This window comes from Paramormyrops kingsleyae, chromosome 8 (genome assembly GCF_048594095.1).
Source record: "Paramormyrops kingsleyae isolate MSU_618 chromosome 8, PKINGS_0.4, whole genome shotgun sequence".
NCBI lineage: Eukaryota > Metazoa > Chordata > Actinopteri > Osteoglossiformes > Mormyridae > Paramormyrops > Paramormyrops kingsleyae.
The window spans coordinates 5,754,795-5,771,287 of NC_132804.1; the positions used below are offsets into that span (position 1 = coordinate 5,754,795).

General features: G+C 46.8%; 1 protein-coding gene across 2 annotated transcripts in view; it reads left to right on the forward strand.

Annotated features, from left to right (window-relative positions):
• The window catches only part of dstyk (dual serine/threonine and tyrosine protein kinase), a 29,833-nt gene that overhangs the window by 8,362 nt on the left and 4,978 nt on the right, over positions 1-16,493 (forward strand). Inside the window, exons 3-9 of one of the 2 annotated variants that reach the window (XM_023830053.2) lie at positions 7,836-8,050; positions 8,081-8,381; positions 9,416-9,611; positions 12,352-12,587; positions 13,599-13,682; positions 14,378-14,554; positions 15,596-15,725. In XM_023830053.2, the coding sequence (XP_023685821.1) occupies positions 7,836-8,050; positions 8,081-8,381; positions 9,416-9,611; positions 12,352-12,587; positions 13,599-13,682; positions 14,378-14,554; positions 15,596-15,725 (1,339 nt within the window). Of the gene's footprint in view, positions 1-7,835; positions 8,382-9,415; positions 9,612-12,351; positions 12,588-13,598; positions 13,683-14,377; positions 14,555-15,595; positions 15,726-16,493 lie in introns of both variants that reach the window. The other variant, XM_023830044.2, reaches the window with a different exon arrangement.

Below are 16,493 nucleotides of genomic sequence, written 5' to 3' on the forward strand. Positions count from 1 at the left end.
GTTTTTTGTGGATGGTTTGTTTTGTATTATGTATTGGTCACTGTCTCTATGTTGGTATTTGTTTTTAATGGTTGTATTCCTTTATCTATTTTGTTGTACTCCTTTTTAAATGCCTGGCTGCAACTTAAATTTCCCTGGTGGGATAATAAATTTGACTTGACTTGAAATCGCTAATATGAAGTGGCAGGGAATCGATGGAGCTTCGCACCTTGGACCAGTAATTTGCTCGGTCTTCTGCCTCCAGAGATGTTAGTAGGTCTGTCCCCTGTGGTTTGAGACCCCACCCCCCTCCAAAATTCCCTTGTTGTTCTCTTGAAGTTTGTCGTGAGCCCTTGTGGGTGGTGGCTTTCTCTATTTACAAATGCGGCACAACACGGGTAATTATAGGCCAGGCCCTGAGGACAGAGATGGGCCACAAATCAGAGCAACGTCTAAAACCTATGAGAGTCACAAGGGACGGGCATGCATGATGCGGCCGTCCAGGCTGTCTGCGACCGGGGGCTGCTGGATGTCACTCCCATTCCTCACAAGACATTGACAAACTGTCAGATAATTCAGTATAGGTTCTCACCTTCAACTGATCCAGCTATTTTTAACAGAACCAGTACGGGAGCATCAAAGTCAGGAGGACAGTCATGCTAACGCAGCCCACGTTCACCCCCAGGGCTGCTAAACGGAGGTTTGGACAGAACATACCTTCAGTTTGACCTTGATTTGCCAACCTCAATGTATGAGAATATCCTGTTTTGAATGTGCCTCAGAAAAACCTCAACACTCAGATTTGTTCAGTTCTGATCTCATGCATCATTGGAAAGTCGAGTTTCTTAGTTTGAGCCTTTACTTAAACCCCCCCCCCCCCCTTTGTCAAAGTGCATCTGTCTTGTTGTCCATCATTGTGCTGTCGATCTGCTTTGTCCGCACAGGCCTCTACTAGCTAGATGAGATTATGTGGCTGGATTAGCTAAGCGGACCGGCTTATGCGTGTGAGCCACAGGCTGCGGTGGGCTGGCGGCCAGTCACTGTCACGTGTGTCGGTAGCAGGCTGCCCGGCTAATCCCTGAAAACAATGACAGTGCTCATATGTGCCCTGGGGAGTCTGACCCCCCCCCCCCCCCCCCACCAGGCAGCTGGGGTCACAGCTGCGCAGGCAAGGCCGCTGTCTGCTGCGTTTCACATGATGCGCAGATGTGTCTTTGCCTGGATGTTGTGGGGGTTGGTGGTGCAGCGGCGCTCAGTTCGGTGTAGCTCATGCAATCCAGCTCCAGAACATGAAGCTGAATATGCAATAGAGGGCGGCCGCTAACGATTTTTCTATGGATTAATCTATTAACCGTTTTACCGATTTCTCTATTAAATGATGAATTTTCTTCCAGAAAATCAAATTGACTGTTAATTTTATTCTGACAACAAACTGTATGTCATTGCCAGGCGTCTTGGATAATGGACACTGGCTTTTCAGCACCATACAGACAGTATTTTTCGCCCACAATTGGGGGATGTCCCAGGTTCCTCTTCCTGTGCTTGCAGAAACTAAGTATGCAGCGTACCTTTGCCGGACTTCTCGAAAGATTTCGAGAGCCGTGGATGGATGTGACATCTACGGAGACGCTGCTCACATAAAGCTTCTTTCCAGAAAAACATCTTCCAACCTGTTTCTGGTTTTTTGACAACAGACCTTGACGAAGTGTGATACACTTGTGATGCCTTCTCAGTGGCTTTTTGGGAACACTGTGGTATGGCTGTATTTTCACTCGGTTACATGTGGTTCTGTGTAAGGAAGCCCCCAGTCTCCGCTCATGGTTCTGGGACCTGCAGAATGGACCTAGGGTTGAAGCTTCTCTGATTGGTTCGTGGTGGTGTTTGGTTTCTGCTGCCAGGCTTGCATCTTTAGACAACTGGGAAGGTCTTTGGCCCTGGGGACTGAGAGCAAGAACAGCATAACACAAGTGAATTACACTCCACATGTGACAACTTGCTATTGTATTATGCATAACTGCCATTGTGTTTGCACTGGATATATTTGTGCAGTGCTGAGTATTTGTTGTGTGGGGTCTCGTTAATTACTCAGACGTAGTTTTAAATGGTGTTAGTTTTGGCTGTGGTCTTCAATGTTTTTTCTATAGTATAGGGTGGATAAGACATGCCCTTGTTTATATTAGTCATTCATATCTGCATTTATTTTTCTTTTGAATACTGAGCACTGCTGGCCCTGCTTTAGCGGAAGCATGGCGGTCTGTAAATGACCGAAATTGTGACATTATTTTTGTACAATGTGAAATCATGACGGCCTTTTGTCTGTCTTGACTTTACTGATTAAGGTTATCATGTCACAGCCAGTGATAGAGTTGGAAGGATATTTCACGGGGGGTGGTGGTGGTCAAATCTTTGGGGGTGGTTTAGGGTCTAGAGTCCACCATCTGAATAGCCCTGATAGCCGGTAGATTTGCGTAAGTGAAACTGCAGAGAATAATCTTTGGGGGGGGGGGGGCTGTATTTTTGGCTGTATTTTTGTCATCCCCTCCCACTGTCTCATAGGTTAGAGTCCCATAGAATCTTATGCAGCTCATTCAGGACTCACTCTCTTCACCAGATGACCCCCCCCCACACACACCCCTGCCACCCCCGCTGTTGTCTGTCATGGTTATTGTGCGGGTTGCCCTGATCGGGAAAGAGAGCTTGGAACCTGGGCCTGATGTTTATCGTGAAGAGAACTCGTTTTCTCACCACTATTGCCTGCTTCGGTAGAGAGTTCCATGGTTCCACCATCTGAAATTGGAGCTTCCAATTCATGCAGTTTCCAAAACTGTGTTGTATACGTTAATAAGGTAAGCCTCCTGCTCTGACTGTAGCACGTCATTGCTCCTGTTTCTGTGCTGTTTTTCACAGCTCCGCTCTTCCCCCATCAGTCTCTCCCTGCGTTCCTTCTGTCTTCGCTTGGTTTCTATGTGTATGTGGTGGTCGGTCCTCGAAACCGCTGACGGGAATATCAATTAGGGCAATTAGCGGTTATAATACTGTTGCTTAAGCTCTGCTCTTTGACTAATTATAGCTAGTTTTGGACAGCAGACTGATTCAGCTGACGTGATGAGTATAAACAGGTACTAAGGAAAAATGGAATTTAGGGAATGTATTGTGAAAAGCAGATTACTTTGGCTGTCCAATAGCAAATAGTGTAATACTGTATTGTTCTGTGCTGCGTTGCTGATTGGCCGTTCCACAATGATGCTGGGAGCAGGCGGAGTCAGGGACCCAGTTTGCGCGCCGGCATGTGATTTTGTTATTGTGTTTTATTTGTGTGACGGTTTGCGATAGACTTTGGGGTCACGACAGCCCCCACACGTAAACGTGGAAAGGGGGCAGGAAAAGGATAGGCTGGGGTTTCTACTTTATGGATGATGGGGTCTGAGCTGGCTACACACTAGGGCTGTTTTCAAAAAATCGATACGGCAAAATATCGTGAGATGCTCTTGGACAATACATGTATCAGTACAGACGTGCTGTATCGGTATGGGCAGTTTAAGAACTTTTATTTGGCAGGTTATCCAATGGTGCAAACGGCAGTTGTGAAAGTGCAGTGTGCAGTGCAGCCGCAGGGTGCCAGCCAGGAGCGTAGGATTTATATTAACATGGGGGGGGGGGGGTATATTGGGGTCTGAGGTGTGGCGTCACGTCGCCTTATAAGGCGATTCAGTGGTCATGCTGTGTACAGTTTGTTTTTTTTCCGTAAACTATTGCTGTTATACTTACAATATATAAAGTGAAATTTATCTTTCCATTTTACTGTTATTCATTTTTACTAATATGGTAATTTAAGTGCGTTAAGTCCCGCATTATGAAAGCTGCATTTGCGGGAATTATTAAATGCCCCTATCACTCTCCTGACAAACAAATCCTAACTTTCCGGAAAGAAAAACAACACACATAAAATAGCGATATTTCCTTTCTGCCAGCACTATTTATGAACTAAATGATTAAGAGCTCCTGGTAACTCAGTTCTCTAAATACCAGATCAGTCTGCCCTGTTTTTTGATGGGCATCTTACTCTTCCTTACGCCGTAACAGCAAACAGTGTGATGAGAATCGTGACTGTGACACAAACGCTATGTACCTGCATTATAAGCCTTGCTATTTGTGTTACGCTGTTAACTATCTAAGCTCGTTTGCACAATCAAATAAGATAATCTTTATGAAACTTAATCAACATGAGACCATTAAATTCCACCATTTCACACAGCCTTTTATTAATTATTAAGGTTTTCGATAAGTTAACATACAAATTGAAGCCGTGCCGCACTTTTCCTCTCACCGCTCTCTGTGTCGCCGCTTTACTTGCAGGTCTGGAAGTGAGCGTCTGCAAGCCGGAGCAGGAGTTTAGAATAAACCATTTCAATGAAGGTTAGGGGTTCTCCAAATAAAAACTGTAAGAGAGAACCTTTAAGTTATGTAATGAGATGTATTAATCCTTAAGGGTTTTTTTTTGTAAATCAGGCTTTGTATGTGACATTATTGAGGGTGGTGATCCATCTCAACACTGGACCTCAAAATAATATACAATTAAAAAAATAATAAACGATCCGTTCAGCTGTTTAGAATACTTGTTATTTAGGCCTTATTCAGAATGTATCGTGATACGTATCGTATCATTGCCCCATATCGTGATACGTATCGTATCGTGAGGTTGCTGGCAATACCCAGCCCTACTACACACTGCATCCCAGTGTGGAAAAACAATACGACTCGGGCTGAAAGTAAACCGAAACGGACCTGCGGACATTTAATCAATACTGCAGACCGACCTCTTGGCAGCTAACTGGCACTCTCCTTTCTGAGGCCATTGCCCCCCTCCCCAAGCCCCCAGCATTTTTAACATTTCAACTTTTGGGTAAAAACACTGCCGGGAGCCTTTCCTTTAAAAGATTTTGTTGACCAGACTTGCATTTAAGAGTAAAGCATATGTAATTAATTCCGACTTCGATCTTGGAACCAGTCTTAAAGAAATGTTTAGCAACAGTCGTTTTATGGTTTCGTACTATTTCTCTATAAATTCATAGTTTGTGCATAAGAGGCTATATAGTTTACTTTAGCTGTAATACTTTTAATTAGTATGAATGAACTCAAAGTATTTGTAGCTCATTTGTAAAATACATCGCACTAATGTTTCACTTCACAAATGTGCATTAAAGGGGACAAAAGCAGCTTTATTAAGGTATTTTAGTGAAATATGCCATGAATTTGTTTATGCCCTGACTGCATTGTTCAATTTTATTTCCCCTCAGTGAGAATATTTGAGTGTTTGTGTCATTCAGAAGCTCTTTGAAGCTCTTGCCCTTTCCTGTTTCACTTCCTGCTTTCCCAAACGTGGTTCTCGTCTGGAGAGGGAGCCGCACGTTTCCCCGTTACCCTGAAGCCTCAGTGGCTGCCACACTGCACACTGTATCAGGTGATCCCCCCTTTGGAGGGGGGAACAAAAAGTAGGATTTCCTCATCGTTTGTGTTGGTGCAGGTTAGAGAAATGCAAGATGATCCAAAGCTGGTATTTATAGTTTGTGGAGATGACTTCCTGGGTGTGGGACATCACAGATTATTAAATAGCCAAACATGATGGCACGTCACCCAGAGAAGGTGATTATGTGCATCGCGTGCTACAGTAGAATACCCTGAACTAGACTTCTAAGTGAATTCAGCCGGTATTAACAAGAACTGGAATGTGGGTGGGGGGGGGGGGGGGGGCGCTTCAGTTTGGCCAGATCAGACCAGCTGCCCTCGCAGCCCTGTGCTGAATTCGGGAGGCTTGTGCAAAGTGGGAGCAAACTGTTTTTAGACGTGTGCTGGTCAGAGCATTAACTTGCTAATTGTGCTCCCCAGTCTGCTTTCTGTCCAGTGCACCTGGAGCTTCAGTGTTAAGCCTGATGAGGCCTCCCTGAAAGCGAGACCATCTCAGGCTTGAACACAATGTCTGCATCATGGACACGTCTGTCTTCTCCTCCCGGAGTGTAGTCTTTGTGTTCCAGCGTCGCCCGTTTTCGCTTTCGCTCCGAGCGCTTAGTGGCAACCTGCCCCTTTTCTAATGAAAGTTGCCCACAGTGTTGGTGTCTTGGAGACGGGACTGACTGTTTCCTTTGTGAATCTGGATGAGTCATCTCTCCTTCTCCATCTCTCTCTCTCTCTCTCTCTCTCGCTCATGCGCTCCCTCCTTTTCGCTCTGCAACTTCACCCGTAAGTAGTGGTTACAGAGTTCTGTCCGATCGACAACTCCAGACTTGATCTCTCTCAAACCGCTTCACACCTGTCCAGCTGGTCTGTTGAATTAGTGGAATTTTCTATCAGGTGATCAAACTCACGATTTAATGAATTCTAGCTGTTGATGAAAGACATTTTTTCAAGAGTAGCTGTAACCTTCCCAGATAAAAAACCCAAGTCATACAGGATAGCATAAGCTGCTTATGTGATCTTTGCTGGAAGACAAACACCAGGTACTATAATCTATGGAAGTGCAAGTGTGTCCACTTAGATCTGTCACGTCTGCTTTCATGCTGTAATTACCTCTGGTTCTGCTAGCATGGATATCTGATTCAGCTTTCTTGCCATTCTTAATAAAGCCAACCCATTCCCTTGCCTGATATTTACCCATTTGTGCCTGCTGACGTCTTTTAAAATAATGAGTAAGGCCTGATCTTGACAGTTAAGTCAAGTATAGTACAGGTTGCAGCATTCCTGTAAAGAACAGGCAGCCACTTTAATTACAAAAGCCAGAAATTGTATTAAATGAAGAACTGCTTGGCAGCTGAAAGAGCTGGATCTGGACGTTTCCAAGGGGTTTGACCCAATGACATTCCGTAATGTACAGCCTACGTATACATGTATGTACTCAAGTGAATTCAGGCTCTGAGACGGGTAAACATCAAGGCCGACAGCAGCAGACGGGCAAAGCACGTGTGGCTGGCCGGCTAGAGTGACAGGATGGTGATCGATCCCATCATGAATGTATGGTTTGATGTGGCAGCAGTAAATGGCAATAAAGGAACCTGGTGATATTTTTCATGGTCGTCCAGCAGACTACTGTCGGTTTTAGCCTGAAAGAAAATTTGATGTTAGTCGACCATTAAAATAAAGCGCTGGCATCAGTGATGCTGATTTAGTGCTTTTGGACTTGGCCTGGGTGCATAAAAGTCTTCAACGAAAGCGCACAGGTGGGATTGTCAAGTATTAAACTCGCCCTGCTTCCTGCCTCTGGTTCACGTGTGTTTTCTCCTCTGCATGACTTACAGCAATGCTTTCCAATCCAGTCCTTGGGGACCCACAGTCAGTCCACGTTTTTGCTGGGGACCTGGGAGGGAGCAGAAATGTGGACTGTCTGGTAGGGAGCTCAGAGGAAGTAAAAATATGCATCGGCTGTGGGTCCCTGAGGACCGGATTGGGAAACACTGACTTCTGGTATTGTACGTTCTTAGGCTACTGGCCTAGTTCATGAAGATGAGGCATCTCTGAATTGTCCATGATGTGTGTGTGTGTGTGTGTGTGTTGTTGTGATGGACTGGTCTCTCATCCATGTTGTCCCTGCCATGTTTCTTATGCTGCTAAGATGGGCTACCTGTTGCTGCTAAGATGGGCTACCTGTTGAGTACAGCCCATTGTACTGGACCTGAGGGCTAGATTTGCTCTGCAGTGTCCTGGAGCTTTTAAGCATAGAAAAGCAGAGCTGTAAAACGCACGTAATGGTATCTTAAACTGTATAGATGTATGAAATGCAGCCTGAATGATCAGTGAGAAGACTTCCTGCTTCCATGGGATAGTAACAGCGCTTCCTGTCACAACCCCCCCCCCCCCTCCCACAGGAGTGTAAGATCCTGGTTGTGCCGTGCCCCACGGTGCAGCCCATGGAGGTCGCCCTGGAGGACTGTCAGCGCGACGTGGTTCCCATCTTCCTCTATGCCGTCAGCCAGGAGCTGCTCACGGCTGGACATATCGCCGAGCTGAACGCCATGCGGCAGGCGCTCTCCTTCCCCATCTGCTTCATCCGCGTGCCGGCTGAGCCTGCCGAGCCTGCCCCGGAGCGCAGTGAGCGGGAGCGCAGTGAGCGGGAGCGCAGTGAGCGGGAGCGCAGTGAGCGGGAGCGCAGTGAGCGGGAGCGCAGCCCCCTGCACCGGCAGCTGCTCTCCCTGGGCTTCATCAGCTCCCCGGTGGGGAACTGCTCCTGCGGCGCCCCCTCCCAGGGTTCACTCCTCTCGGCCAGGCCCCAGAGTGTCTTGGGCGAGGCCTTCGAGCGGCTTCATCGCCTGCTGGTGCCTTTCGCCCGCCAGGTGCTGCAGTACCAGCAAGTGGAGGCCACCAGCATCCTGAACGCATTACACTGTCGCTGCCTGGACCTCTTCATCAACCAGGTAGGTGTGGAAAGCTGTAAATAAGGGGGTGGCAGGGGCAGCATGGTGTGGGGGGGGGGGTCAGGGAGCAGCCAGAGACTCACATCCCCTCCAGGCGTCATGGCAGCTCACACCATCAGGCCGGTGCTCTCAAGGTCCAAGGCCTACAGTGGTTCTGTTATTGTCCTGCTGAGGGCGCTACAGAACAGCTTTATTATAACGTCTGATGAATTGATGATCTGCCTGTAGAATAAGTGATTCACGGCACCTGGAAAAGTGTCTGATCTTCAGCCTGCGACCCACCTGAATAAGCAGGGTGTGTCTGTCAACGTGTGTGAATAAAACAACCTAAGAGATGATCATTCGCACACTAAAAGTAAAAATGTCAAATGACTGCATTGTAACAATTGAGCTGAATCCTGTAGCAATAATTTCTGTAGCTGTAGTTTTTTTTTTGTGTAGTTTTTTGTGGCAGAAGCGCCTTAAATGCCACGTAGAGACGGAGTTACATAGGCTGCTTCTGACTTACTTCAGTCCTACACACACTTGGATGGTGTCGTCTCAAATGAGTTAGCATGCTGGGTGTGTTTACAGAGAAATATCTGCTTTGATAACTGAGGCAACAGTCATGGTCTTATGTAGCAGTTGGTAGAAACTACTGAGCTCTTCAGCACTACGCATATCCACTAAGCACAGCTACGATTAGCATAATATTTTCTGTTGAACATCTAGTTGTGAATTTAGGTTTCACCTGTGTTAAGAAATGTTTTTCATTGTGCATTCCAAACTGAAAATAAGTCGAAATGCACACGATCAATACGTGCAGTTATAGCCCTCATCCTTAATTTAAATGTAGACCTGGGATACTCCCCAGCAAAATCTATAAAAACAAATCACGGTACATATGGAATCTGCAAAGTAATATCAATATGCTATTGAATTGGGAGGGTCTCTGCCAAATGCCTCCTATTTATTCACATAATCTGACCCCCGACATCCCTGAAGGTGGCATCACTGCTTTCCCGAGTCTGATGAACCCCCCCCTTCCCCCCCAGGCTTTCGACATGCAGCGAGACCTGCAGATCACGCCCCGCCGCTTGGAGTACACGCGTGAGAAGGAGGGCGAGCTCTACTCCTCCCTCATGGCCATCGCCAACCGCAAACAGGAGGAGATGAAGGAGATGATCGTGGAGACGCTGAGCAGCATGAAGGAGCAGCTGCTGGAGGATGCCGCCAACCTGGAGTTCACAGGTAACGCTGGCTGGGGCGCAGCTCAGGCTGGGGTGCGTCCGGAACCTGCAGTCTACGGCTCCTGACACAAGGTCCTACTGTGTTTTTGGACGAGCGCAGAACTTTGGAAGTTGTGAATTTTGTGGGCCTGCTCAGTTTAAACCAGGTGGAATCCTGTAAATACTAAGGTGCTTGTGGGTGAACAGTGAGCATATGGGTTGTGGTTTGTGTGCAGACTAGAGAATAAGCAAGAACCTGATGCTGTATTGGTGCTTTGCACATGCTGGAGGTCACTCAGCTTGGCTGCCTGTTTAATAGGTTTTGTTGCCATTTTCGCATTTGGATCATTCAGGTTTTCAAATGCTTTACAGTCCTGACTGTTATGGTACCGAGAAGCTTATTAACTCCCAGCATTATTTGTATAAAGAGGCAATTTCTTATTTCTCCAAATACAACTGCTGAATGCTTCCATTGCTTCAGATTAATGCGGAACCGTATCCGCATCTTAAAATTTTCAAAATCCTGGCAAATTTACTGAACACTGAAGGGCTTCAGCAACGTATCAATGTACAAAACCTATTTGTAACTGTGTGCCCCCCCCCCCCTCCAATTAGGTGTGGGGGCAGAAGCCATTGAAAGCATAGAGTATACTGTAGTCATATGACCTGACCAGCAAGTTGGAGAAATGCTGTTAGGTTGTCGGATTGTCTCCCAGAGTCATGTGATTAATGTCACGGCACACCATCAATTTAATGCTGCCTGACGGTATGTCTGATGGGCCTTTCGGCCGGAGAGGCTGAAGGCCCCTTTTGCAGTAGGCCCTGCTGCCTGCACTCAATGTACCTTTGTGCCTGTATGCAGTGTAACCTGGTATATTTCTTGGGAATAAATTAAATGTTGATGCACAGCATTACTGATGGCGTTTCCTGTAGCTGTTGGTTTGTGAGCGTTTGTGGATCTCAGCAGCTGTGTCCTGCCTCCGGGGTCAGCCCGTCTCAAGCAGTTTCCAAGTTTTAGTTTAAGCAATGTTTTGTTTGCCCACCAAAACAGCAATGACCAACGAGAATGACTTTCCTTTGAAATTATAGTGTCGTCTTTAGTTAGCGTGGTTCAGCAAGATGGAACCTTTGCCTCAAAACGAAAACTCTCATGTTTAAATGTAATATTGTATAGGTATGAAGAACTGAAACTCGCATAAACGCAAGGCTTAGTGTTTCCTCAATGAACAGAATTAGTCCTGAAACAAAACAAGCCCATCTGTTTGCTTTAATGCTGTGCCTAAACCTGTCAGAGGAGCCCTGCTTGATTTGCAGTGAATAGCAGGCAGATGACTCACTAGTAAATCTTCTCCAGAGAGAACACAGACCCTTTTAGGGAATCATCAGCTTGCTGTTATGCAACAAGTGACTTTAAGTTAGATCAGCAGATGGAGGCTGGAGGAGTGCGATCCCATTCAGCTGTGTGTGTGTGTGTGCGTGCGTGTGCTGGTGGAGGACCTTCCTGTGTTTGGGTGCGTTTTAAGCAAGGTGGGGAGGTGGGTTTTTATTCAGCACCCTTGCTGGGTACTCCCCTGCTACTCCAGGCCGTCCGCCATACGGGTATTTGGCCAGTGTCACCGGCCACTTCTTACTAACATGATAGTCTGAGTGTTGTGTGGGTCTCTCATTAAAGGTACCTTATGAGAAGTTACTTTTTGGACATGCACCTTGTTTGTGTGTGCGTGTCTGCATGTTTGTGTGTGCGTGTCTGTGTGTGTGTGGTGTTCCTGCAGATATTGAAATCCAGCTATACAAGTTGTGCTGTGTAGTAATTGGGTAATTATCATAGCTAGGTGTGGTGTCTGCAGGCTGCCCTAGCTGTTAGAATCGCCCCTTCCTCACCCCCCCTGGAATCACAGATCCCCTCTCCCTTCCCAAAAAATAAATCTTTCATTTTCCTAAAGTAAAGATTGTAGTCCTGTATCAGACTGACTTATTTTATGACATGGATCAGTTCTTTTTTTGGTTGTGTTTTGTGAAACTGCTCCCTACACAATGTTGCTTTTATTTTAAACAATGAAATCTTTATTATTATGAAATTATTTTAAAATCTTTCTTGCATCGCGTCCTTCCACAATGTGACTGTTGCTTGTGTGTCCATTGCAAGCCACCCAACCCCCACCGGGGCAAATTCAACCTCCTTCCGATGTCACTGGGTAGAATCATCCGTACCGCCATGAACCGTGTTAGCTACCCTAACCCTATGAACAAAGGATTGGCGCCAATCTGATGTTTTCCAGTTTCTTTGGGTTTTTTTTTTTATTCCACCCGTATGGTTCTCATGTGTTACAAAGGGTTCTGTCACAGGTGGGCTCACAAGAATGAACTGTGCTTCCCAGTATTTGCCTTTTTGGGGTCTTCTTTTTTAGGTTAGGAGATATCTTGTAAACCTTTTCCATTCTTGACAGCCATTTATTATAGTTGTCAGTTATTTATTTCGGGTATCTGCTCACATGCACCTGCTCTTTGCTCCCCCTAACGCCTGTGACCATGTGACCATGTGACCATGTGACCATGTGGGTGTCACACGGACCATTTCTGGGATCTTTAGCTGAGTGTAACTTGCACGTCAGTTGACTCCTGTTGGCCCTCTGAATTACTCTGTAACCAGCCTTGGGGGGGAGGGGGTTTCACAGGTAAATCCTTTGGTGGCTCTACTGCTCTTTCAGGCCTGAATGTTTGTGTGCCGTGTCCCCCTCTCTCTCCCCCCTTCCCACCCGCAGATATCATTGTGACGCCCAATGGTGATCCAGTCACCTCCCGGGATATCAAATCCTGCATCCAGCAGATCCAGGAACTGATTGTGGTGCGGCTGAACCAGGCGGTGGCTAACAAGCTCATCAGCTCGGTGGATTACCTCCGCGAGAGCTTCGTGGGGACCCTGGAGCGCTGCCTCAGCAGCTTGGAGTCCAACCTGGACACCTCTGTGCACAACATCACCTCCAATCATCTCAAGCAGGTGAGAGGCTCTGTCCACAGATTCGGGCTCATTAATCCTTCTTTCCGGTGACCTGTGCCTAAATTTTCAATAAAGATGGCAAGAAGGACGTGAGTTTGCCTCTTTCTGAGAGTCCCGTAGACAACAAAAATTTCCAATGTCACCACCTGTAGTCCTACAACTTTCCGTCTCTCCAAATAAAATTATTGAAACCATCCCCCACGTCTGGTGGTACGAGGCCACAGAGCCACTTTTTCCGATCAAGATCTAAACCTCTGAGTCCTAAAGCTGTAAAGGACTCAAGCTCCGGATCTGCTAAGGGCACAAAAACAGCACAAGAATGTCTTGTTGCTTTCCTCGATTAAAATTCTTGAATTGTGCTTTTAGCGGGAGTTAAAAAGCTTTAGAGGATTGGGTCACACTGGAAGATGTTAGTCACAGTCGGGTTTGGAAGCAGTGCAGCAGTGAAACTGTCTGCGGAGAGCCGGCAGTGGCAGAAGCGTGAAGCTGCCCTTTCACACTGGGACACCGCAGCCCACTAACTCTGGGGTCCACGCAGCCTTGCAAAAGCAGAAGTGGTCCTGCCAGTCTTTGGCGTGTGCAGTTAGGGCTGTCTGAGGTGGTGTCTTTGAAAATGGGGCATCGGGGCAAACCAACGTCTTTTCTTATTTCAGACCCTGTAACCCTTGAAGTTTTGCACTGGGGATAGGAGGGGGGAATGTTAGACAGTGGTGGAGGAATCAGAGCTTTGTCTATAACGAGTAAAATTACCACCCCTGTAAATAGCTGAGTGCTTCTCTTTCAGGTGTTTTATTCCCATTGGTTTAAACCAGGCTGTGATTGACAGTTAATTGTAACCTCCCCTTCCCCCAGAGTAATATACTCTGTCAATGTTTTTGGGCCGAGAGCACGATCACGTTAGATGGCTGCAAAGATTATACTGGCTGTTTGTTTGTGCTGCTCCCTGAACCTCTGAAACTGTGTACTTCCCCGTTACTTCCCCGCTTACGAGTGTCTCCGCACCTCTCTCAGATCCTCAACGCCGCCTACCACGTTGAGGTCACCTTCCATTCGGGCTCGTCGGTCACGCGGTTGGTGTGGGAGCAGATTAAACAGGTAAGAGTCCGGGGGCTTATCCCCCCAGCTAAGCGTTTCTTTCCGAGGGTTCGGCCAGATTTTTGCTGTCTCATGTGTTGGTGTCTGCAGAGTTTTGTCTTTGCGGCTTCTACCTGCTGCCATTCATGAGTTGCACCCAAGGCGAAGGCTCCGTGGCAGCCAGCCCAGCTGATGCACAGATGTTATTGTTCCTCTTCGACCCCTTTGACCTTCGACCTCTCACACAAGCAAAACCCCTCAAAGCCGAGGCCATATCATTTTACATTTTTTGGTACCACTTTACAAGAACGCTACCCTTTGACACTTATAAATGGTAGTAACTCATTAATAATAAGAAAACTGTGGTGTAACTTGTTTATAATGATTTATAAAGTGTTGCAACCTAATTAATAACCTGCTTATAAACCATTTATAAGGGTAGCCTTATTGTAGAGTGGCACCAATTTTATTTATATATATATATATATATTATATATTAAAAAAAAAACCTTTTATTTGGTTATAGGTGTCTTGTGAATATCATGCTGGGTAACACTGAAGTAGAATTTCCCATTAGCAGAAGAGTTTCAGACTGATTTGTTTGTCATTCTATATGCAGCAGCTTGGTTTGTTTTGATCCGATGTGTCTGTCACTGCTGTCCTGCGACTCCGTACTGCGGCGCTCATTTCCATCCTCGCTTCCCCGTTTCCCGCAGATCCTCCAGAGGCTGACGTGGGTGAACCCGCCGGCCATTACGGCCGACTGGAAGAGGAAGGTGGCCCAGGATGCCATCGAGAGCCTGAGCGCCGCCAAACTGGCCAAGAGCATCTGCTCCCAGTTCCGTACGCGGCTCAACAGCTCCCACGAGGCCTTCGCTGCCTCCCTGCGGCAGGTACGGGCCCTCTGCATCGCCCCATAGACAAGGCAGAAGAATATTCTAGAATGTTTGAAGATAATAGAGAGAGGGCTCTGAACTCTCCGCAGTGACTCAGACTTGACATTTCTGTGAGTGTAAGGTTGGGGTGAGGTAATGAACATCATTAGGTGGTATATTGTGTGTGTTTTTTATAAGCAGATGTGCCCACTGTTACTTCAGCGTTCATAAAGGCTGCTGCGGGCAGTCGTCCCTTTAGTGAGGAGAGGGGAGGAGGAACTGGGACGTACAGGGATATCTTTGTGAAGTCGGGCTTTCTGGCAGCCCAGTGCCCCAAAGGGCAGAACTGAGAGAAACAAACAAGATGTTTCTTATTTGTGCAAACATGATACCCCGTGGAGGTTCCTCGGGGGTAAACCAGGGAGGTCACGCTGCCAAAGGCCGGCCTGCTCACCACACAGGAACCTTATTGTTAAACGGACTCGGCCACCGACATGCGGACCCTCGGCTTAGGGATGCATACATGTCCTTGTGTGGTTTTCCACTAAGATAAACCGTTATGCGAATTAGCAGACCGTGCCTGAAGGTACACATGTTAAACACTGACTAGCTAATGTGCTCCGTCAGCTTCAGCCCATGAAGCTGAAGCACAGTCTCACACAGGGCAGTGTGGCGTGTAACATCATGCACTCCCAAACGCGTCGCTGGGGAGTACAAGCCATACATACATGTGCTGTGCATCGGCGTGAACCCTTCACAAAAAAAATGAAGACTGGGTGAGATGTCAATCCAAAACAGGTTATTGGCTTCTACTCAGATTTAAGACGTGTAGAATGGTGCTTCACAAACCAGTTCCAACCCCCCCCCCCCGTCCACATTTTTATTGAGTTAACAAATTAAAAGACTGGATTAAGAGGCTCAGGAATTCCGATGATGGACTAGAAGAGAAATTCTACCTTGTGGGGGCTGAGGCTGCACGGTCGGAGTGGCCGTTGTGTTTGGGTGGGGGGGTGTAACCTTGTGTCCCTAGGCCTAAGGAAATAGCTCTTTCCCCCCCAGCTGGAGGAGGGCCACACAGGGCGCCTGGAACGAACAGAGGACCTATGGCTTCGCGTGCGGAAGGACCACGCCCCCCGCCTGGCCCGCCTCTCCCTGGAGAGCCGCTCGCTGTGGGACGCGCTGCTGCATGGTGAGCACTGGTGCCCCCTAGCCAGCATGTCCGCTAATCACTCAGTCTTTATATGCAAATATGTCTGAAAAAGCAGTGCGTTAAAAGTAGTGAAGTGGAAAAGTTTTTGAATAGCTTTTATTTCAATATAGTGGTACCTCGGTTCTCGAAATCATTAGAATTCGAATTTTTTAAGTCGAACCAACCAGTTCAAAAAAAAATTACCTAGAACTTGATTTGAATCTCAGAAGTTGAATGGTGAACACCGACCTAAGAGAACTTCAACGCGCGGGGAAATGAGTCATGCATCACGTCTCTAAGCGGAAACAAAGGGTAACGCTTCAGTCTCAGCCTCGCATTCGCTGTGATAGCACCGTGCATGTTTACACTAACTGAATACACATATTTAGACAGTAAAAATACATTTAGACAATGATAGACAGTAACAGTAATTATTATTATATAAAAAATACATTTAAAAATAAAGATTTTATTCATTATTTTAATATTAATAATAAACCATTAATACATTTTATTATGATATTGCTGGGCCAAGCAGGGATGGAACAGAGACAAAGGCGCAGACATCAGGGTGTCGGGGAATACAGGGTTTAATTGCAGGTAAGGCAGGCAAAACGCAGACAGACAATACAATGACCGGACTGGGGAAACAAACTGAAACGCGGACAAAATACAGAGGACTAATGACAACAACCAGAAACAGCTGATCACACCGGGATTCCACACAGGGTTAACGAGGGGGCGTGGCACACGGAAGGAGCGGACTAT